This window comes from Drosophila ananassae, chromosome 2L (genome assembly GCF_017639315.1).
Source record: "Drosophila ananassae strain 14024-0371.13 chromosome 2L, ASM1763931v2, whole genome shotgun sequence".
In the NCBI taxonomy this organism is placed as follows: domain Eukaryota; kingdom Metazoa; phylum Arthropoda; class Insecta; order Diptera; family Drosophilidae; genus Drosophila; species Drosophila ananassae.
Genome location: NC_057927.1, coordinates 26,767,941 through 26,789,151, shown reverse-complemented (window position 1 = coordinate 26,789,151; position 21,211 = coordinate 26,767,941). Strand labels below are relative to the sequence as shown.

At 41.3% G+C, this 21,211-nt stretch overlaps 5 protein-coding genes across 7 annotated transcripts; 4 read left to right on the top strand and 1 right to left on the bottom strand.

Annotated features, from left to right (window-relative positions):
* Positions 1-42: 42 nt before the first annotated feature.
* LOC6505890 (JNK1/MAPK8-associated membrane protein) lies at positions 43-2,020 on the top strand. Its single transcript, XM_001964525.4, has 6 exons — positions 43-259; positions 323-456; positions 517-729; positions 787-959; positions 1,030-1,164; positions 1,224-2,020. The coding sequence occupies exons 1-6, from the start codon at positions 158-160 to the stop codon at positions 1,370-1,372; spliced, it is 906 nt and encodes a 301-aa protein (XP_001964561.3). The 5' UTR covers positions 43-157; the 3' UTR covers positions 1,373-2,020.
* Positions 1,587-4,792, bottom strand: LOC6505634 (E3 ubiquitin-protein ligase HRD1). 3 transcript variants are annotated; one of them, XM_001964526.4, is made up of 7 exons: positions 4,701-4,792; positions 4,194-4,616; positions 4,078-4,134; positions 3,833-4,021; positions 2,925-3,768; positions 2,637-2,869; positions 1,587-2,576 (listed from the first exon to the last, which is right to left on the bottom strand). In XM_001964526.4, exons 2-7 carry the CDS (start codon positions 4,317-4,319, stop codon positions 2,124-2,126), a joined length of 1,902 nt encoding a protein of 633 aa, XP_001964562.1. In that variant the 5' UTR covers positions 4,320-4,616; positions 4,701-4,792; the 3' UTR covers positions 1,587-2,123. The 3 variants fall into 3 exon arrangements, with proteins under 3 accessions (XP_001964562.1, XP_032305505.1, XP_032305506.1); XM_032449614.2 differs by having other exon boundaries at positions 4,194-4,632; positions 4,701-4,789; XM_032449615.2 differs by having other exon boundaries at positions 4,194-4,611; positions 4,701-4,769.
* Positions 4,793-10,925: 6,133 nt separating this feature from the next.
* Positions 10,926-12,583, top strand: LOC6505891 (keratin, type II cytoskeletal 1). Its single transcript, XM_001964527.4, has 2 exons — positions 10,926-11,073; positions 11,437-12,583. The coding sequence occupies exons 1-2, from the start codon at positions 11,056-11,058 to the stop codon at positions 11,983-11,985; spliced, it is 567 nt and encodes a 188-aa protein (XP_001964563.1). The 5' UTR covers positions 10,926-11,055; the 3' UTR covers positions 11,986-12,583.
* A 2,059-nt stretch (positions 12,584-14,642) lies between these two features.
* On the top strand, positions 14,643-16,957 carry LOC6505892 (sodium-coupled monocarboxylate transporter 2). Its single transcript, XM_001964528.4, has 7 exons — positions 14,643-15,111; positions 15,177-15,294; positions 15,396-15,463; positions 15,535-15,686; positions 15,742-15,882; positions 15,934-16,417; positions 16,478-16,957. The coding sequence occupies exons 1-7, from the start codon at positions 14,719-14,721 to the stop codon at positions 16,874-16,876; spliced, it is 1,755 nt and encodes a 584-aa protein (XP_001964564.2). The 5' UTR covers positions 14,643-14,718; the 3' UTR covers positions 16,877-16,957.
* Positions 16,958-16,970: 13 nt separating this feature from the next.
* Positions 16,971-19,743, top strand: LOC26513989 (sodium-coupled monocarboxylate transporter 2). Its single transcript, XM_032449612.2, is given in 8 exon segments — positions 16,971-17,858; positions 17,923-18,040; positions 18,107-18,174; positions 18,247-18,398; positions 18,456-18,596; positions 18,653-19,051; positions 19,053-19,134; positions 19,197-19,743. Coding segments are annotated over 8 exon segments (1,761 nt in total). The 5' UTR covers positions 16,971-17,465; the 3' UTR covers positions 19,605-19,743.
* Positions 19,744-21,211: the final 1,468 nt, after the last annotated feature.

Genomic DNA, 21,211 nt, shown 5'->3' with positions numbered 1-21,211 from the left:
TTTAGTTTGGGCCGCCACCTATTCTTATTCTGCTGGTGAGACCAGCTGTTGTATGTAGTTTTTGGTCATATCTGGTCCCTCTACTGATAGCTAAAAACAACAGACCCATCCGCGACGCTCTTGCAGCGTAAAAGCAATACAAAATAAAATTCAATAAATGTACGACGCTCTGGAACGATGCCCGGGCGCCTACTGTGGACGTTCGCTGCTGGAGAATGACACCTGGAGCAGCTGTGGTGTTTGCCCCCGAGGGTCGCGGGTAATGTGACTTCGTTTTTAATGGCTTATGTTTTTGATGTCCCTAATATTATTTTATCCACAGGTAAACGAAAGTTTTGCTTGTTCGCCTTGCCGCGACGAGTTGACCACTTACTCCTGGCTGTACTTGGGTTTTATGACCATGCTGCCCCTGATGATGCATTGTTTCTTCATCGACATGGATGCCAAAGATCGCAAGTAAGCCAGGTCTCTTCTTGATCCTTGGATCCTCCTCTAAAAAAATGTACTATTTTGTAGGTTTTCCCGGAAGCAGCTCATATTAACCGCCAGCGCTTTCATTGAGGTGGCCTTGTCCGCAATTCTTGCGACTTTGTTCATGGAGCCTATGTGGGAGCTCCGGTTGTACGCCTGTGAGGTGCGCAAGCTCACCGACTGGTATACGTTGTTTTACAATCCCAGTCCCAACTACGAGACAAGGGTCTACTGCACACAGGAAGCAGTTTATCCACTGTATGTTCCCTCTAAACACCTCATTTGGCATTGTATTTATGTTTAATATTGTTTTAGACAAACCATAGTGTTGGTATTCTATTTTCTGTGCCTGTTGAACATGTTTCTCATCCGCCCCGTGGTCAGCAAGTTGACGGATGTGGGCGGCAAAAGCAAGGCACCTATCTACTCCGCTCTCTATTTTTTACCGCTGCTAACTTTTATTCATGCCATAGGCTGCGGTTTAATTTGTGAGTAATTAATATTATATTAATCATTGTAATGTCTCACTTGAAGAAATCTGGTGGTAATATTTTCCAGATTACACCTTTCCATACCTAAGCGTGGCCATTTCTATGGTGGCCAATGCCATTCACTATTCCCTTAAGCTTGACCAAACCTTGAAGAGTCTCGTTTGCTCATCCGTATGGGAATTGAAGAATGTGGTCATCATAAGTAAGTTTAAATCCCTAAAAGATAAAACAGTTTCATAAACAATTACTTTTATTATCTAGCTGTTCATTGGCTGCTGTTGGCGTATGGCATCGCATCGCTGAACTATCATTATGCGTTTCTGTGTCTGGTGCCCTTTCCAACGCTCTTCTACATTCTTACAGTTCGCTTTACAGATCCAGTTGAGTTCCGGGAACTAGAGAGGAGTTGATGCGGCGACATTCAAATGCAGATCTTCCATGCCCGGGGCACTAGGCGATCGACTGTTGTTATCTATGTGTAGTGTACGCGTCATTTAATTTATTAATACTTCGTGCGTAGCTGATATGCCGGCCTAATCCGATTCAACATAAATATTTTCCAATTAAAATTTTGTCTCATAGTGATCATAAACGTCCTCTTTCAACCATACAAAATGTAACCAATTGTGTTAAGTATTGGAAAAGATAATCGAATGTAGCCGTTGACATCAACAAACATCATTCACTCATCGTTCTTTTTGTTTTAATTATATTTCACATTATATTTCAATTATACACATATAGTAATATTAAATACAAATCATCAGTTTCCCATCTCTAAAATAGTTTTTACACAATATATATTGCTACATATTGAATTTGGATGCCGCTCTACGTTCACATTCAGATCCTTCGTACCACACGACGTATTATTACGTTCGTGTTTCAGTGTGTGTGAGAGTTGAGGCCGCATCTTAGTCGTCTTTGTGGTCATCGTCGTTATATTTGCGTATAGTAAAATAGAAAATAACAAAATCAAGGGTAGAAGCCAGCGGAGAAAGAGCCAGTTTAAATTAAAATCTATACCATCCAGACAGTAAAAAATGTGATGAACGCAAGGAATTTTGGTTTCATTTTCGTTTTTTTTTTTCTTTTTTTGTTTGGAGGGATGGAGGATTTTTGCTGCTGTTGTATGGAGTGACATTCAATTCCTGGGGACATCTATTCAACTGTCGTTCGCAGCTCGCTACCGCTCGATGACTTATTGCGTTCTTCAAGGAACTTCAATCGGCGCTTCCTTAGCTCGCTAAGCTCTGAAGAGTTTTCATCGATGTCCGCATCGGAAATGGCCAGACTCACTGTTTCTGTGGCCGTCGAGGGCTCATCATCCTCGTCCGCCCCTAAATCCTCAATGGTTACCTTCTCTGCTCCAGCTACTGTGGCTACAGGCGTGGAATTGATTTGATGAGTCTCGAGCTGCGCTCTAGCTGTAGCCGATGTGCTCGGCTTGTCATAAACGGCTGGTCCAGCAGCAGCTTGCTCACGGCTTGAATTAGCCCCCGAATTCACGGGTATTTGCGGTGCGACAGAAAGTTGCAAACGCGCTGCCAAATTCTGGTACTGAGTCATCATAACTCCCGCCGAATCCAACATGAGATTAATGTTGTTCAGCAACTAAAAAGTTAAAATTTTGAAATTGAAATCGTTGAGCTTGTAGAATTCACCACAACCTACCTTCAGACGCTGCTCAATGTTCTCACGCTGGTGTCCTTCCATGGCGCGTAGTTCTTCATCGGTGAACTTGGCCAGGTCCAGGGGCATAGGCGGTGGCGGAAGAAACGGGGGCGTAAAGTAGGCAAAAGCAGTAGGTGGCATCATAAAGGGTGACATCATGGGCATGACCGGTGCCATTGGAGGTGGCACCATTGGGAGTCCACCCATGTTTGGCAGGCCATTGGGTAGCCCATCTGTAAAAGCATCAAATATCAATTTCGCTTTAAAAATATGTTACTTTCTACTTACTGGCTTCTCCGAAGATTTCCGCAAATGTAGGCGGAGGTCCATTTACCCCAGCGGCTGGGCCATTACCGCGTCCCTGGTTGGTATCGGCGGCTGGCGTCTGAGAAGTTGGAGCAGGCGCTGGTTGAGCACCACCGGCGGCAGGTGCTGGATTTCCCGCGGCAGCAGCGGCGGCATCTTCCCCAGCTCTTGGCATGGCTGTGGAATTGACGGCCGGTGTGCGCAGGATGTTAAGGCGACATGTGGGACAGGTCTGCTGGCGCTGAAACCAAGAGCGGAGGCAAGTGGTATGGAAGATGTGGCCGCAAGGCAGCTTCTTTGAGTGATTTATCATATCCTCGCGGCAGATGATGCAGATGTTGTCAGATTGGCGTAATTCCTCGGGAGTGGCGTCCGGATACAAGGTATTCATATTGCGGATGGCGCGCCGCGACATGATGACATCATTCAGTGCCTTACGGAAGTTACGTATGGTAAAGAACATGGGTCGGAATACGAACATGGGTAGGGCATAGATCTTTGCCATAATTACTACGAAAAACAGATACAGCACAACCTTAATCAGACCAATTACAAGCTCTGTATATAGCAGGAAAACTGCTTTGTTTTCCCACGGTGTGTCGGTACGCATCTCGGCAGCATGCAGGACATACTTAATGGCCGTGCTGGCGATCACGGTCAGCAAGATGGCATATTCAAAGCCAAACACTAGCTGTACACTGGGCCCGCGAACAAGGGTCGAATTGTAAGCGTGCATTAGAAGAACGTAGTCCAAGATGCCCAGCATCGTAAGGAGGCTTCCCACGCGGATGTGGAAGAGCCAACCAAGTACAGGAGAACGTTCCATCTGCGTAAATACGATTGGACATTAAAAAAGAAGTGGGCATGGAAATAGGATAATAAATGCTTACAAAATCCACACGTTCCTCCGCTAGCCAATGGAATGATTTGAGAAATAGCAACACTGTAAACAGAGCCACAAATCGCGGATTGAAGTCATCCCGGAATACAGTGAACGCCAGACAGGTCTCTGTGAGAGCATACCAAAAGCGCTCCAACAAATGCTCGAATTCAGCGGCGCGCAGTGTTCCCAAAAAAATCTGTAATACGAGCTAAGTAAATAATCGTTTTGGGAAACAGGTTTAGAATGTTGCACCTTGCGCAGTAGCTTTCCAAACATGAAGACAATCACAAAGAACTGTATGTAGATGACCTGAAAGTTCGGAAATGTTTACACTTAGATAACACCATACAACATATCTAAATACTCACCGCCATGGAGGCGTTCGACTTGGTAATGTAGACAACAGCCGGATAGAACTGCTGCTTTTGGTAGTAGGCATTTCCGATCACCGCGCTGGTCAGCGCCATGCAAACGGACGAAATGAGCAGCTGCATCGTGGCGCTGCTGGTCGCAAGGGCCACCAGCTGGCTGATGGACTCAAGGAAGATGTTAATGTTGGCCGGGTGGTACGCTTGTGCCCCCCCCGTCCGTCTACATATGCCTTGGAGAGTTCAAGTGCGGGTTCGCTTTCCAGTTTCGGGCTCTTGAGACAGCGGGCAGAACAAAATTAACTGGGGGGCAGTTTCTAGGAAACTCTCAAAATGTAGCCTATTCTCTCGATGATACTAGAATTTAGGAGAGTTTTGTAAGCCGAACAAGCTTTGTTTGCTTTGCCATCGATATTTGCTACGCTAGAAATGAAATAGCCTTTGAGTTGCGTTCGTATTCGGGCGTATTAATATTTTTATTTTTAATTAATTACACGTAGTACGTACCTACGGTTCAGAGTTGTCATTGGCAGATCCCTGACCAGAGTTGGCAGCTCTAATTTCTTGCCAGTTTTCAATAGGTACAAAATATTGGTACAAATGAAACATGTTTTGGGTGAAGAATTTGACTAAAATTATATCTCATTATTTAATTATTTATCAAAAATTATATATAGTTCCATAATTGAAGCTGTATACTGGTTATGCTGTTAAAGTAACAATGTTTTATTGATTTAAAAATTCTAGCACTTTTTGGGTACTTTAGCTACAGTTGGCAGCTCTGACGGTTTCGTGTTTTCCAACACTGAACAAGTTAAGAAAAAAAATTTTTTTTTTTTACCTTCTTTATTATTTAAAAAGAATGAAATCGTATACAATAATTTAATAAATGTAATGTATGTATATTTCCATTCCAAACTCTGTAAGAAATATGCCTAAACAGCACAAAAGTATGCAACATATACTTTTTAGTAGGAGTGTATCATCAAAACTGATAACGGTATTAAATTCCATTAAAATGATTCTCATATTCAAAATAAATTAAAATATGCTTTTATTTATGTTGATTTCAGGTTTTCAGATTTTAGATTTTATTTATGTTGATTTTAATGTTTAATAGTTAAAATAGTTGACCTTGTTTTGTGCATTAAAACAATTGTTTTTCGTAAAAATTATAGAAGCGGATTCATTAAACTTATAGCATTGGTTTACTTAACCTAAGCATGCACCAACCTTTTCCGTCTTCTCCTGATCTCTTCATTGGCTCTGCCATGGCCAACTCGTGTTGTTAAGACCTCTCCACAGCAAACCTAATTAACTCATTTAGACCCTCTCGTAAAATCATTTATATTTTCTGCTTTGCCACTTTACGCATTTGGCACAAGAGAAGCAGAAAAAAAAGAAAAATAACTTAACAAAATGAGACACACAATGGGGCATCTCCATGGCCAGAAACAAGATGAGCTGGCCGTGCAAAATCGTGGCATAATTACGGTGGCTAAATCGAGCCCCCCACCGGCACCTTCTTCGCCCCTATCCTCGATCTCTGATTGGCTATTCTCCCCCCGCTGGTTGTGCATTTGAACTTTTACTTTCGGCTCGGCTCGGCTCGAGAATGGATCCATCCTCATGCTGGCTGGCGGCTGGATCCAGTAGATGAACTGGTCAGTCCGTCTGGAGATGTTGCACAAGCCCCCGCGGATCAGCTGAGCAGGATGGAAGCTTGGTTTTGCATAAGCTATAAGTTTGGTTAGCACCCAAAGGCTAAAGTTGGCTAGCAGAATGGCCAACATGGATATACTCATGGATGTGTGTTGGTTTGGATGTCTTTTTTTGCGGAAAACAAACTTGGACTTGCATAGACACAGACACGGCAACGTCATCGACACCAGGGTACGGCAGATCCCCACCAGACTCTGGTGAAAACGTGTCGCAGCAATTTTCCATTCAACGGCAGCTTTTCCATGCACGCGGTTTCATCTTTTGAATGCACTTGTAACAATTTTTTAAAAATTAAATGAACATAGTATAACATTTTTAATAAAATATATAAAATTATACAATGAATTTCCATAAGTCAAAAATAATAAACAAATATTTATATTTTTATTTTTTCTTTTCTTAAACTGTAAACTTCAGATATGGTAAAATATACCTTATAATTTCTTTCCCATTTTCGTAGTATTATGCTTTTGCCCATTTTTATCGGCATGCATTGCACATGCACTGCATTTGCTCCACCACCTCCTCGGGCCCCACCCGCCGGCATGTCTGCTCATCTGCCCACTTGCCGGTTGGACCCACTGCATGCTCCATGGAAGTTCCTCGGCCAGTTCCCAGCGCCGATCCCGCGTCACCCGTTGCGGGTTGCGTTGGGCTGCCTGGTCTCGGCCTCCGCGCTTGACTTACATAAAGCTGGGAGCACCTCGTCGGACTCGCACTCCACAAACCCGTTTTGTCCGATTCGAGGAAACGAAAGAAGCGTCACTTTGGCCCAGGCGGAGATGTAAAGACTTCGGAGGGATTGCTGGTAGATTGGCTACTTTATGGCTAATAATTTAAAAATAAAACCCTTACTACTAGGTGGATGATCAAAAACTGATCAAATTTTAACTGGTATATGGGTCGTAAAAGTAATATTTCATAATAAATATTATTTTTTTTAATTAAATAGCAATTCTATCTTTTTTTTGTGTTCATAGTTTCAGGCACATAATATAAAGAAGTCAGAAATATCCGCTTTATATTTTCAAGTAATGTTTCTGAAAGAAATATTTCATTTAAATTAAAAAAGTATTAAGTACAAAATAATAATAATTTAATGCCCCAAAGTTGGCATTACTGATCAGTGGCTCAGCTATATGAGGTTGTGGTTTGGCTATTGCTGGCGTTGGTTTTGGGTACGAGTGCATGTACTACCAATTGCTACTACAGGGGGCTTGCTCGCCGCCCGACTCTTCTGCGTCGGCGCCTTATGTAACCTGCCACTCCGCCCGCCGCGGCGGCTTGGAGCCGGGAGTTTGTCGGTACGAGGTGGCTCTGAGCCTGCGCTCCGGGCATTAAACCAACAAACCAGCAAACCATCCAAAAATTTAGCGGACTCATCTTCATCAGCGCAGCAATTATCATTTTTGTCGTTCGAGTGGCGCGATATTCTCCCTCTGTCATCAATAGGCCGGAATGATCAGCTTTTTGTCGCGACACCAGCCTCATATTCAACTGTGAAAAATGGCCACCTCTTTATCATTAATCATGTAGGCATTTTTTATTGCACATCCCAGCTGCAGAGGCCTCCATGTCGATTAGCATGTTGCACCTGAAGCGATCCGACGATTGGGGTACCAAAAAAAGAAGGTTGTTAATGTTGCGTATACGCCATGGATATCGAAACCGAGAATACGAGAAAGGGGCTCGAAAAATCCAAAACACGTATAATTTAGTCTAAACCCTAAAACACAATAAAATCGAATTAAAATTCGCGAATCGCAGTGGCTTGTAATTTCAATTGACTTTTGAGGCGGGGGCGTTGTCCGCTTCTACAAAACATAGAAATAAAAATAAATAAATGAAACAAGGCATTGCAAAATTCAAATCGAAGACGTCTCGAACTTAATCTCGATAGCGAACGAGGCTTTGCGAATTCGATTTGAAAATTTACGCGCGTCTGCCCGTTGGCAGCTTTTTTACTTTTCGAGGGGGATTTTATTTTTGTTTCGTGTGCTTTGTTTTGCCATTGCTGGCCCAATTATAGTGTCATAACAATTACGCACGCACACTGGGGCAGTCGCCGCCAGATGCATAATGAGTTTCTTGAAAAGACTGAGAAAAAACACGAGACCCAAACCCAAAAACCGCGAAACCAAGAGCCGAAGCCGTCACTGTCCAAAAGTTGACCTAGTGGCAGACGTGTTAATGATGGATCTGTTCAGATAGGCCACGGTATATAATAAAGCGGGGCATTAAGATTGCAAAAAAAGCGACTAAAAATAGCATATAGGCCCCGGGGCAGGCATGAACCCAAAAACAATAGCAGTAAGTTTGAAATTAAAGTCGTACTCCCACGATAGGGTTAATAAAATATTCTAGTTTAAAAAAATGCAAGACACAATCCTGCTTATGAATTATTTTATTCATCAAAGATGAATTTTGTAAACCAATTTTAAATTCCAGTATAAAGTAAAACTATTTCTTTTTTTTAAACCTTTAAAAGTTTACTTTTTGAGCTTTTTGAGTATCTGGAATAAAAATGTTTAAAATCAGGTCCAACGCTTGGTGAGGAAGTCTTAATTTAATTTACAAGGATTGCCTTTCGTACGAGTATCTTAGCCCAATTTTTTTTTTAGCCCGTCTTGCATGTGACCTTTTCCTGTTACTCCAATTACATGGCTGAAAGTGAAGTCCGACAAAAAGTGAATTACGCCATCAATGGGTGAGAGACCTTCGCCGACCGTCTCTAGGGTACAGACACAGATACAGATACAAGTACAGCTACAGATACAGATACAGATACAACGAGAGTGACCACAATAAACCAAATTAACAGTTCCAGCGACAGTGGCAGCCACAGCCGATCAAAACAATTCCGAGCCACGAAAAATGATTTAGCGCACTGTCATTGAGGCAAAGCTGCTGTTTCTGTTGCCGTTGTCGGTGCTGCTGCCTCCACCACCGTGGAGTGTTAAGTGTTGACTTTCATCTCATCGCTGCCTCCCGCCCCTCAAGACCCAAAGCCCTCGAAAGCCAGCAAAGAGCCAAAACTCCAATTGCAGATCGTGCCCCAACGCAGGGAAGCACGCAACAACGCAACGCAGGCCAAGCAAAACACCCAAGTCCAAGTCCTTCACTTTGGAGCGTGAAGGTTTCCGATGCTCAGAGGCGCCCTTAGTGCACTCTAAAAAAAGAATATATATTTCAAAAATAATTTCTAATCCAAAAACAACATAAAATTTAATAATAAATTAAACAAATGTTCCTGAAAGTTTAAGGATTTATTTGTTCAAATGTATTTGTTTTTTCCAGTTATTGCTTCTAATTTAGTCGAAATTATGAATTAATATGAATGTATGTTATGAATTTATTATTATTATTTTCTTCTCTGTAAGCGTAACTGCCAGTTTTGGAACTGCAATTGGAAAACAACTCCGCGAAAGTGTGTGTGCTGGGATGTAAATAAACCTCATTTACTCCAATTTACTGCCAGTCGGATTCAGTTTCATTTTCTGTCGATTGTGGTCGTCTTCCCTTTCATTGTGTATATTTTTTATTTAATGACACCTTTCCAGCCATATAGCCACAGGTGCTGTTCAGGTGAAGAGCCGATCGAAATCCGCTGACATAATGGGCACAGCATGGCTCCCGGGCGGGACTTCTTTCACTTTGGCCAGAATAGGGGCAGATCTCTGGTTTCTGGTCAGTTCTTTCGAGGTCAGAAGGTCTTATGCAACCGCAAATTGTGACTCCCTTGGTGACTCATGTCCTTCCTTCTTGCCAGTTGCGAATGTGAATTCCATTTAAATTGGCAGTTTAATTTTAACCCTGAAATAAGCAGTTTTTATATTAAAAGAAAAAAACAATAATTAGTACTGAAATTTCTGCATTTAAGGAGGCTTCTTTATGGTATCTGATGTCTGATCTGATTATTTATAAGGAACTAAGAACATTTTTGTAAACTAAATACTACTATTATACTACTACTATTTTGTATAGTTTAGTAAATAGTTTAGTAAATTTTTGATAATGGGATACGATTTTAAATACATTATTCATGATATATGAGTTTGTTTTTATATTTTTATCAATATAAAGTGAAAAAGTATTAAGTTCTTCATTATTTTAAAGTCATCAACTTGGCATAATTGGCCTATCTGATTTAATTTGATAAACTCGTCGTCTCAAAGGTGTTAAAAATTAATATGCTTTTCACATTCGTTTGCATATTAAAATTTAATTTCGTTACTTGGGAAACCGTAATTATACGCCCCCTACGTACTAGAGCCCTACTGCTCCACTTCGAGATCATGGGTAGTATTTTGCGAGCCGCCTTCGCCCGCCTCCTGCCTTCCCTGACGTCTGCCTGTTTTTCCCAGCCCATTTCGTAATCTTCGTGCCCCATGTGACGCGCCGGGCTGAGCTGATGTTGATGAATGTACCATAGCTGGGCCCGGGCTGCGATTTACCCACAATTGAAAATGCAACTGCAACGTTGGGCAACGGGAAATGCGAAACGCGAAATCCAAAATGCAGTTTCGTCATGCCAGCGAAAAGGAACCATCCCTCATGGCCAAAACAAATATATATATGCAGTCTATATGTCTGTGGATTGGGAAACCTATGATTGTCCTGGGCTGTCCAAAATCTTTTTCGGATAAGTTCATTTTTTTTTTTTGGTTTTACCTTTGAAATCAATCGCGATGGTGGCGGTGGGAAAATTGACTTCCTGGTCCATGTCGCGAATCGAAGGAAAGTGCCAAAGAAAATTTCAAATACCAAAATCGTTAGCGACATTTTATTTTTTTTCGGCCTTTTCTTTTAGTTTTTCTTTTTTTGTTTTTGGTTTTAGTTTTGTCTTCTTCTTTTTGTGTTTTTCATTTGGAAATTTTTGTTTTATTGTGAGAAGCGAAGAAAAAACAAATGCAAGTCGCCTCGAAACAAGTTGAAGACGAAGTTTTGGCCATAATGATGTTGTTTTGGGCCCGAATGTACCCGAAGACCAGCACACCGCGCGGGTATAAAGAGTGGCTCTGCTGGCCAGGGAGATGCATTCAGTCGCTGGTTCCCCACTCGAAAGCAACCACATTCACTACTCCACTCTACTCTACTCAACTTTCCCCCCAAACAACACTCTCACACACAACTCGTCGCTATGAACTCCTTCTCAGTGGTAAGTGCTGATCCAAAAATCGGATAGGATTAAATATAAATTGCTGGCCAGAGGATCACCAAAGAAAAGGACATTTTTGGATATTAAATCGGATTTAAAAGCAACTCCTTGTTGAAAAGTTGGAAAGGAATTCCGATTTTTACACAACTTGAGAGTTTTTAAAGATTTTATTTGATCATAAGGCATTCGGAATTCGCAATACTTTTTGGTTTTTTCAAAAACGATAAGCAAAAAGTAGTTGAAGCCACTGCTTCCAAAATTATTCCAGAATTCTCAATAATTTTTTTTGTTTAAATGTAAATTAAAAACTTTGAATTATGGCTCTTACATCTATCTAAATTAAATAATAAATTTCATTTACAGTTCTTAGTGTTCGCTCTGGCCGCCTTGGCTGCGGCTGAGCCGCCATCTGGCTACAACTATCCCCGCGGAGGAGGCGGTGGCGGCGGATTCGGAGGCGGCTTCGGCGGCGGATTCGGTGGCGGCTCCTCCTTCGGAGGCGGCGGCGGTGGTGGTGGCGGTGGCTACCAGGCCGTCAGCGGAGGATTCCAGACCTCAGAGGGCCAGAACGTGGACCCCCAGCTGCTGGAGCAGGTGCGTCAGATCCTGCTGAACGAGGAGAGCAAGCAGGGAGGCGGCGGTGGAGGTGGCGGCGGCGGCGGCGGTGGATACCCCAGCGGACCCTCGTCCAGCTACGGACCCCCATCCACCAGCTACGGAGCCCCCGGAATCGGAGGTGGCGGCCGTGTGGTCGGCATTGATCTGGAGGGAGTCCGCCAGGCCATCCAGGTGGCCCAGTTCGCCCAGCAGAGCACCCAGGCCGGCGGTGGTGGCGGTGGATACCCCAGCGCCCCCTCGGGATCCTACGGTGCCCCGTCCAGGCCCAGCGGCAGCTACGGAGCGCCCTTCTAGATCCACAAAACAGGTCTCACATCCGCTAGAATCAAACACACTTTGCTGCCAAAAATGAACACCGACGAAGAAAGAACATAAAAATGGACGCAACCGACAGAAAACAAAGGACGACGACAACACTAACCAATCCCGAGAGCAATTTGGGTATCCTGGACCTAGAAACGAGAGATCCGGAGTGAACTTATGTGATGTGATCGTTTCTCCTCTCAACATCCCATCCAAAACTCAGCGACTGTAAACCCAAAATCACTCCAAACTCCACCAACCTCTCCCCCCAAGAAAACCATACTCTGTCTCGAATTTCGGCTCGTACCCTCAATGCAAATTCGAATCGAATTCGGGTAATTCGTTTTTGGATTCTTTTTGTAATCTTTGTAAATAGTTTTCTCCACACTACACACAAATACAAGAACAAACCGAAAACGAAAGCCACAACACACAGAAACCACAACATCCACATGGAAAAAAAACACCCCAGACAGTGTTATAACGCATTATTAGCTCGTAAGTGTTTTTATTTTATATGAAACAAACAAAGAAACAACAAAAAAATATGAAAATAATAAAAAAAATAGTAAATTTTGTCACCGTTAAATGATTCTATTGTTTTTACTTACCATTCGGGTTCATAAGAAGAAGAGGGTTACTTGTAACTTGTAATATTTTATGTGTGATCTAATGACCCAAATTTCTTATTGTTTACCTCTAAAATACTCGACAATCGCCTAATGACAATCCGCCATCAGGTGTCTGAGACCCATTCCAATTAAACGAGTTCGTAGCACTCCAAAAATCGAGTTGTCACTTGGCCTTATGTGAGTTTATTAAATACCAACTCAAGCATCTTCAAAAATCCTTTCACTTTTCAACATCGATGATGTGGTAGCAGTAACCCCCAACCCCTACACAGAAAGAAAACAAGTGACTTCTATGGCATACCATTTTTAAAGTCTCTTTCAGTGAGTCTCTTGTTTAAAAGAGGATATTTATTTGTCGGTCTAAAGGAGCTTTAATTACTTACATTATATTCACATTATCTTAGTATAAAACATAAATCAATTCAAATAATTATCCAATATCAAAAAAGCAATTAAAACTTTATTTCCCAGTGCTCAGAGCTAACTCTCATCATCAATGACTGTCGTGCAAGTGCCCGAAATGGATGACGATGATGAAGATGGAGATGAAAATGGGGATGGTGGACTGGAGCCGGAGGGGTGCTCATTACGCCGAGATTGCGACAGATGCTGTTGCAGATTCAACATACCTTCGGGTCAGGGGTGAGGGCTGCAGGGGAATGATGAGCCGACGGACATCTCAGCTGTGGCCACCGTTGCAGCTCCACGTTGGAAGTTGGAGCTGAAGCTGCAGCCACTTAACCAACATTCGGCATCATTAACATTACCCATTGCCCAATTGAATGCGTGCCGAAGTAGCCATCCATGTGGCCACATTTGGAGGTGCACCCGAATAGACTAAGATGCTCCATCGGAAAGATTACAGCATGGCGACCACCGCAAACTCATCATAGATTGTGGTAGTACTGTTTGAAATATATCATTTATATAATGATTTACAATGTTATGTTTTTATAAAAAAATAGTAAAACAATCATAAAGAGCACATTTCGAAGTTAAATTGGGTAAATTTATTAAAAATTTGGTTAAAGTCATAAGCCCCTAAAGAAATAAGTTCACTACAATGATTTTCAATAAAGTTTGGCGAGTTATTAAATTTAAATTTGATTTGATTTGATTATAAAAGATTGTTTCGGTTTATCCTATGTTCCTACATGAGAATTGATCGAGAGTCCCCTTTAGGGAACTACTAAAATTAACCTAAATTAACCTTTGAACTTTCAGTTGTTTTCAAAATAATAGGAGTGCCCATTACGAATGTGAAAATCGGTGAAAAAACTATGTCAATACGAATTAAATTTTTTTAATTTATTTTTTTTAACAAATATGACTTGTATTAAAGAAATTAAAACTAAAAAAAAGTTACTTCACTAAATACGTATTTAAAAAAATATATAAAAAAGGGAATAACACCCAATATGGGTTTCTCAAAATAATAGGAGTGTTCAAGTAAATTCTCTCAGAACTTATAAAAATAATATGTTACGATAAACTATGGTTATATAATATATATGGTGATTTAATGTTAAATGTAATAAAAAAAAACTATAATTAATACTTCGTATTAATTACCAATACATATATTTCTAGAAACCTTTACTATAAAAATCCTTAATTTTGTAAAATGCTTAGTTAAAACGATATGTTTGGGTAAACTTTGTGGCCCATCAAATTTTAGATAGCATTTTTAATTAAAGTATGCATGTACGTGTATAGAATCCTAATAATTATCAAGATTTCGCTTCATGATGAAATAAATAATTTTATAGTAGCAAAGACTAAAAACAGATCCCTTTGATATGCATAAAGTAATATAAAATAATTATGAAAAACTGAAATGTCATTGCCAGGAGATTCCCTAGATAACTAAACGCTTTGCGTTGCAAGACATACAGATCCTAGGAGATAGCAGCGGCCAATTCAGATAAAGTCTGGGTGTGCCCTAAATAATTATTAGATAAGGGGGCGATAAAGTGCCGTCTTAGAAATTAATATAAAAATTTAAACGGTAGCACGCTGCTCTCATTCGCGATTCTCCGCCGCAGCAGCCGGAAAGTGGAAAACTCGTGGACCGTAGAAGATTCTCCCAGAAATGACGTCCTCTTTAAACGCATCCTTACTGGCCACTGTGGCTACTTCGATTCCGGAATCCCAGTTCATATTTAACTCCACACACTACTTTGTACTGGCCCTGATGCTGAGCATCTCGGCCGCAATTGGAGTATACTTTGGATTCTTTGCCAAGGGGGAGGACACCACCGAGGAGTATCTGATGGGTGGCAAGCGGATGAAGACCATTCCCATTGCCATTTCCCTGGTGGCCAGTCAACTATCGGCCATATCCATAATGACTATTCCGGCGGAGATGTACGCCTACGGAATAAATTGGGTTTTCAACGTAGTCTGTATGTTGTTTGTGGTGCCGATTTTAAACTACGTGGTGATCCCAGTTTTCTACAACAATAACATTACCAACTGCTACGAGGTTAGCTGATGAAAAGTATTTTTCACCTAGAATATTCTATTATAATTTATGTTCTATATTTTTAGTATCTGGAGATGCGATTTAGCCGTAAAGTTCGGGGCCTGCAGACGTTTATATTCATTGCGACTTTATTTTTCATGCTGCCCATTTTTATTTTTGTTCCTTCGTTGGCATTTTCCCAAGGTAATTTAAAGTTAACTCTACATGCTCTTTATAATTTATATTTATAAAGAGTATATATATAAAAATATAACATAATATATAATATTATTTTGCATTTTCAGTTACTGGATTCAATGTTCATATCATAAACATAATTGTCTGCGGCATCTGTGTTTTCTATACAATGTTTGTAAGTACCTGAAAGGTTTTATAAAAAAAGAAATATTGTCTTTAATTATTATAATTTATATTCCTGTTCAGGGAGGCATAAAGGCCGTGGTATGGACGGATGTTATTCAAGCCGCTATAATGGTAATCTCTGTGATTTTGGTGGGAGTTTTGGGTGCCCATCGAGTTGGTGGCCTCTCCGAAGTTCTTCGGATTGCTGGAGAGGGTGGCCGCTTGGATGTAAAGTGAGATTTGGCACATATTTCATTGAGAACTTTTTTGAACTTTCTTGCATTTCAGCTATAATTTTGATTTGTCAACACGAGCCACCTTCTGGAATATTTTTTCTTCAGCCACAATTCTCTGGGCGGGAAATGCTGGACTAAATCAAAGCTGTGTCCAGCGAATCGTGTCTCTTCCTTCGTTGTCCCATGCCAGAAGGTCAGTTGGTTATCTTTTAATTGTCCAGTAACTAAAATATTTTATTTTTAGATCCTTGGTCATCTTTGGATTCGGCTTCATTGTCATTATGTTCTTCAATTGCTTTACGGGCATCGTGATGTATTCCCGTTTCCACGACTGTGATCCCATCGCAATTGGGCAAGTGTCCAAACTGGACAAAATGGTTCCCTATTTCGTACAGGACACAGTGGGACACATCTGGGGCATGCCGGGTGTCTTTATATCCTGCGTGTTCAGTGCTGCTCTGAGCACTCTCTCCGCCAGCATTAATTCCCTCGGCGGGGTGGTGTACTTTGATTACATAAAGCCACATATCAACCACACCGAGCACAAGGCCAACGTGATCATGAAAATCTTTGTGCTCATCGCGGGAATCCACTGTGTATTTGGCGGCATGGTGGTTGACAAGTTCAGTTCCATCTTCCAGGTAGTCTACTCCATTGTTGGAGTTAGCTTCGGAGCCAACTGTGGGGTGTTCCTGCTGGGCATGTTGATTCCCAAGGCTCATGAAAAGGTAATTTTGATTAAATTTAATATTCGTAAAAACTTGAAATAATTTTTACATCTGGATTAGGCTGCCCTGAGTGGAGTAGCGGCCAGTATAGCCTCCATCCTCTCCATCGTAATTCTCAGCTGGGGACGTAACCAGTATGATCCTATAAGCCAAAGCACCGAGGGATGTCCAGCTAACATGCTGAATACAACGTTCTCGGCGGATTCGATCCTTCATACTCAGAAGGAACAGGAGTCTAGCATCCTAGATCTCTCCTTCAATTGGTACGTGGCCGTGGGATTTCTCATCACTTGGCTAGTGGCCCTTCCTCTCAGTTTTATCCTCAAGGAAAAATCGGATGCTAAACGGAATCCCAAGCTGCTTTCGCCGGTGATTCGTCCATTTGTCAACTATGAGCTGACTCAAATGGAGGAGCCTCGCGAAATAAAACTGGAAATTTTAGAAAAGAATTATGGATAAAAATTTAAATTAGACCTGAATATATTAATACAATCGATTAAATGTAGTATATAAATATAATTATTATTAAAACAAAATTGATTTGATTGATGATTTGGCGAAATTGGACGGAGTAGGACAGTGACGACGATATCAATAAGTCAACAACTCAGGAGACTAGCGGATGACAATGAAAACAATGAATGAGAGGAGTCCGTATAGTTTGCGGATCACGTAATCTCGGCTAAGCCGGGGCAATGTCAGGAGTTCTTATCGGACTTCAAAACGGCGAGAGCTGCGAGTCCGGAGGAGAATTGACAGTGGGGTCTTAAGATCCTAGCAGATAATGGATAATAGCCTGTCATCCAGATAAGATTTCGGGCGTGAGAGCGCCGTCAATAGATAATATTTAGAGGCGGTAATCCCGGAGATATATTCGCGTGCAATAACAGGTATGTATATATAAAGGCTGAAAGACCGTAGAATCGCTCTTAGTAGTTATTCTCCGCCGACGGAGCCTCGACCGGAAAGTGATTGTGAATGTGAAAGTGGACTGTGCTTAAATCCTTGACTCGTGAAACGCGCTAATCCCTAGAGGATCCTTGCGAAAATGGCATCCCTTTCGAATACCTCCTTACTGGCGGCCAATGCCACCGTTGTTCCGGATTCCCAGTTCATATTCAATTCCACGGATTACGTTGTTTTTTCTCTGATGCTGAGCATCTCCGCCGCGATTGGAGTGTACTTTGGATTCTTTGCAAAGGGCGCGGACACCACCGAGGAGTATCTGATGGGTGGCAAGCGGATGAAGACCATTCCCATTGCCATTTCGCTGGTGGCCAGCCAACTGTCCGCCATCTCCATAATGACCATTCCGGCGGAGATGTACGCCTACGGAGTAAACTGGTTCTTCAACGTGGTTTGCATGCTGGTTGTGGTGCCGCTGCTGAACTACGTGGTTATACCCGTTTTCTACAACAACAACATCACCAACTGCCTCGAGGTAACCTATCGGAAATGGATTTTACTCGGAATATTTTGGTCATAACTATATTGCGAATTTGTAGTACCTGGAGATGAGATTCAACCGGAAGGTGCGCGTTCTGATGACTTTCATCTTCATCTCGACCATGTTCTTTATGCTGCCCATCTTCATATTCCTGCCTTCATTGGCCTTTTCGCAGGGTACGTTTTAGATTAGATTATCTGTATCTATATATATCTATTGTATATATCTGTATATATTTTTAGTCACTGGATACAATGTACACATTATAAATACGGTTGTGTGTGGAATCTGTGTCTTTTATACCATGTTTGTAAGTACAATAAATGGAGGAAAGTACAAAGAGATTACATTTCTGATTACCTAAAATTGCAATCTTCTATAGGGCGGCATCAAGGCCGTTGTCTGGACGGACGTCATTCAAGCAGCCATCATGATGTTCTCCGTGATTTTGGTGGGAGTGATGGGCGCTATTCGAGTGGGTGGCTTTTCCGAGGTCTTTCGAATTGCTGGGGAAGGAGGTCGCCTGGATGTGAAGTATTCTACCCTCTAATTTTCTTTTAATTCAAAGCTCATTGTATATGATTTTTGTAGCTTCAACTTCGATCCGACCACAAGGTCTACCATTTGGAATATCTTCACTTCTGCCACCCTCATGTGGTCAGGATACGTCGGCTTGAATCAGAGTTGCGTTCAGAGAATTGTATCCCTGCCCTCGCTGGGACATGCCAGAAGGTACATTGCTTTAATTGTTATTAGTTATTGTTTCCACTAACCATTTTTATTCCTAGATCGCTTTTCCTCTTTGGAATGGGATTTATTATCATCATGTTCTTCAACTGCTTCACTGGCGTTGTCATGTACGCTCGATTCCACGCCTGCGATCCTATGGAAGCCGGCCATGTTTCGAAAGTGGATAAAATGGTTCCCTACTTCGTGCAGGACACTGTGGGACACTTGTCGGGCATGCCGGGTGTCTTTATATCCTGCGTGTTCAGTGCGGCTCTGAGCACTCTCTCCGCCAGCATTAATTCCCTCGGCGGAGTGGTGTACTTCGATTACATCAAGCCACATATCAACCACACCGAGCACAAGGCCAATGTGATCATGAAACTCTTTGTACTTTTCGCTGGAACCTACTGCATCTTTGGAGGCATGGCGGTGGAGAAATTCACGTCCATTCTCCAGGTGATACTCGATTGGTGGCGTCAGCTTTGGCGCCAACTGTGCCGTCTTCTTCTTGGGCATGCTCGTCCCCAAAGCTCATGGAAAGGTAAGGTTACATTCCTCTTATTTTTCTATAAGTATTTTGATTAAAATTGTATTATTGTTCAGGCTGCTCTAAGTGGAGTACTTGCCAGTATTGCGTGCATGGCCTCCGTCGTAATCTTCAGCTGGGGTCGCAACCACTACGAACCATTGCCCAAGTCCACAGATGGATGTCCTGCTGGCCTATTTAATGAAACACTGTCGACGCAATCGTCTTTACTGCTAAGCTCAACGGCAGAGACGCCGTTAAAGGATGAGGGATTCAGCATTTTAGACCTATCCTTCAACTGGTATGTGGTCGTGGGCTTCATCATCACCTGGCTAGTGGCCCTACCCCTAAGCTATGTACTGAAGGATAGATCCAAGCTGGACCCCAAGCTCCTCTCCCCAGTAATCCATCCATTTGTTGGCTACCAACCTGCGCAACTGGAGGAGCCCTACGAACTAAAATTGGAGAAACCCGAAAAGGCCTGAGGATGGAAAGGAGACCAGGGGGCTATTAACCATAAGATATGCTTTATAAGCATTGTGGGTGGTATAAAGATATTTCTAAGATACGACAGTCTTACCTCTGTAAATGAAATTAAAAACAATTACATGGTATAAAGTAAAACAAAGTCTAAAAATTTATTTTAAAAATATTTAAATTTTATAATGTCTTCTAGAAATAAAATGCAATTAAAATGAACATAAAAGCCATCAGTTTCAACGAATTACCACTGAAAATAATACGCGGTTCTATCCAGAAAAACCTGAAGTGTACTAGACTGATGATCAGACAGATTGGTGCTGTCTGCAGAGATCTTGGAAATCATCTTATCTATATAATAATTAAAAAAGTGCAAACACTATTAGCCACAATCTAGTTGCGTCAAGATAGACGAACTAAAAACTTTATTGTCCGATCTAAAAAATAAGCAGAGATGCTCTGATATGAAACATCAGAGACAGAATCGTATATTGAAAAACTGGCTAAAAAAAAATAATAAATTCCTATCTCTGACATTGGCAAATATTTGGACCGTAATCAGTGTTAAGATCTTTCCACACTCCGGCGAGAGATCGTATAAATGTTGCCACGCCCCCAGGAACGAACCCTAGAACTCGGAGCTATTTACCTGTGTCCAAAAATGGTAAATTATCGAAAAACAAACACTGAAAATGGAAAGTTTCAACAGAAGCGAGAAAAGCAAATAGACATTTTCGAAGAAATAACACCATGTGATGGATGATCCGACATTTGGGCATGATTATAATATAACGCCAAAAAAGCCACCGGAAGAACAATGCAATGAGGTCTCCACTTTGGCTGTCACCGTGAGTGATTCAAAAAATCGTACAAGTTTTTGGGCACACGGCTAAAATAAATTATTTTAATACTATAAGATATGTTAGATCCAGCAGATTACTTTCCGGATTAATGAAATTAACTTTTTACGGACTTTAAACCTTTTTTTAAAACAGAAACTTAACCCTTTGCAGCGACATGGAAAATCATTATTTATTTAATACAAATTAATAGTTTATGGATAATATATACTTTTTGAGATTTTTCAAATTTAATTTACAATATTTATATTATTATTATTTAAAATTAACGAAAATGGCCTTGATGGTATTGCCCAATTTTTAACTATCATAAGATATGGGATATATCAATATCCGAAATCCAGAAAAAACATTTATATTATTGTCTGTTTGGAAACTTATTTCCATATATTTTTAAACATCATGAAGAAAATGATTAAGTTTTGTAAACTAAATGTACTAAATGTATCTGTTGAGCTATTAATAGTTTTTAATAGCAACCGAATAACTATGCGCGTTTCAAATTATAGTTTCAATATATTTATTTTGGGCTCAATTTAACCCTAATACAAGCGGCTCCAATAAACTCCAAATCACAACAAAACGCCAAAACAAGAGCTTGCGCAGAAGCTCAACTAAAGCTCCCCAAAGCGCATACGCTACAAATGCCAATAAAGCGCATGCGAAACTGGGGACAAAACAGAGACGAAACATGCTGATAACAACAGCTGCAGCTTAGCATATTATAATTATTTTAGATGAATTCTTTGGTG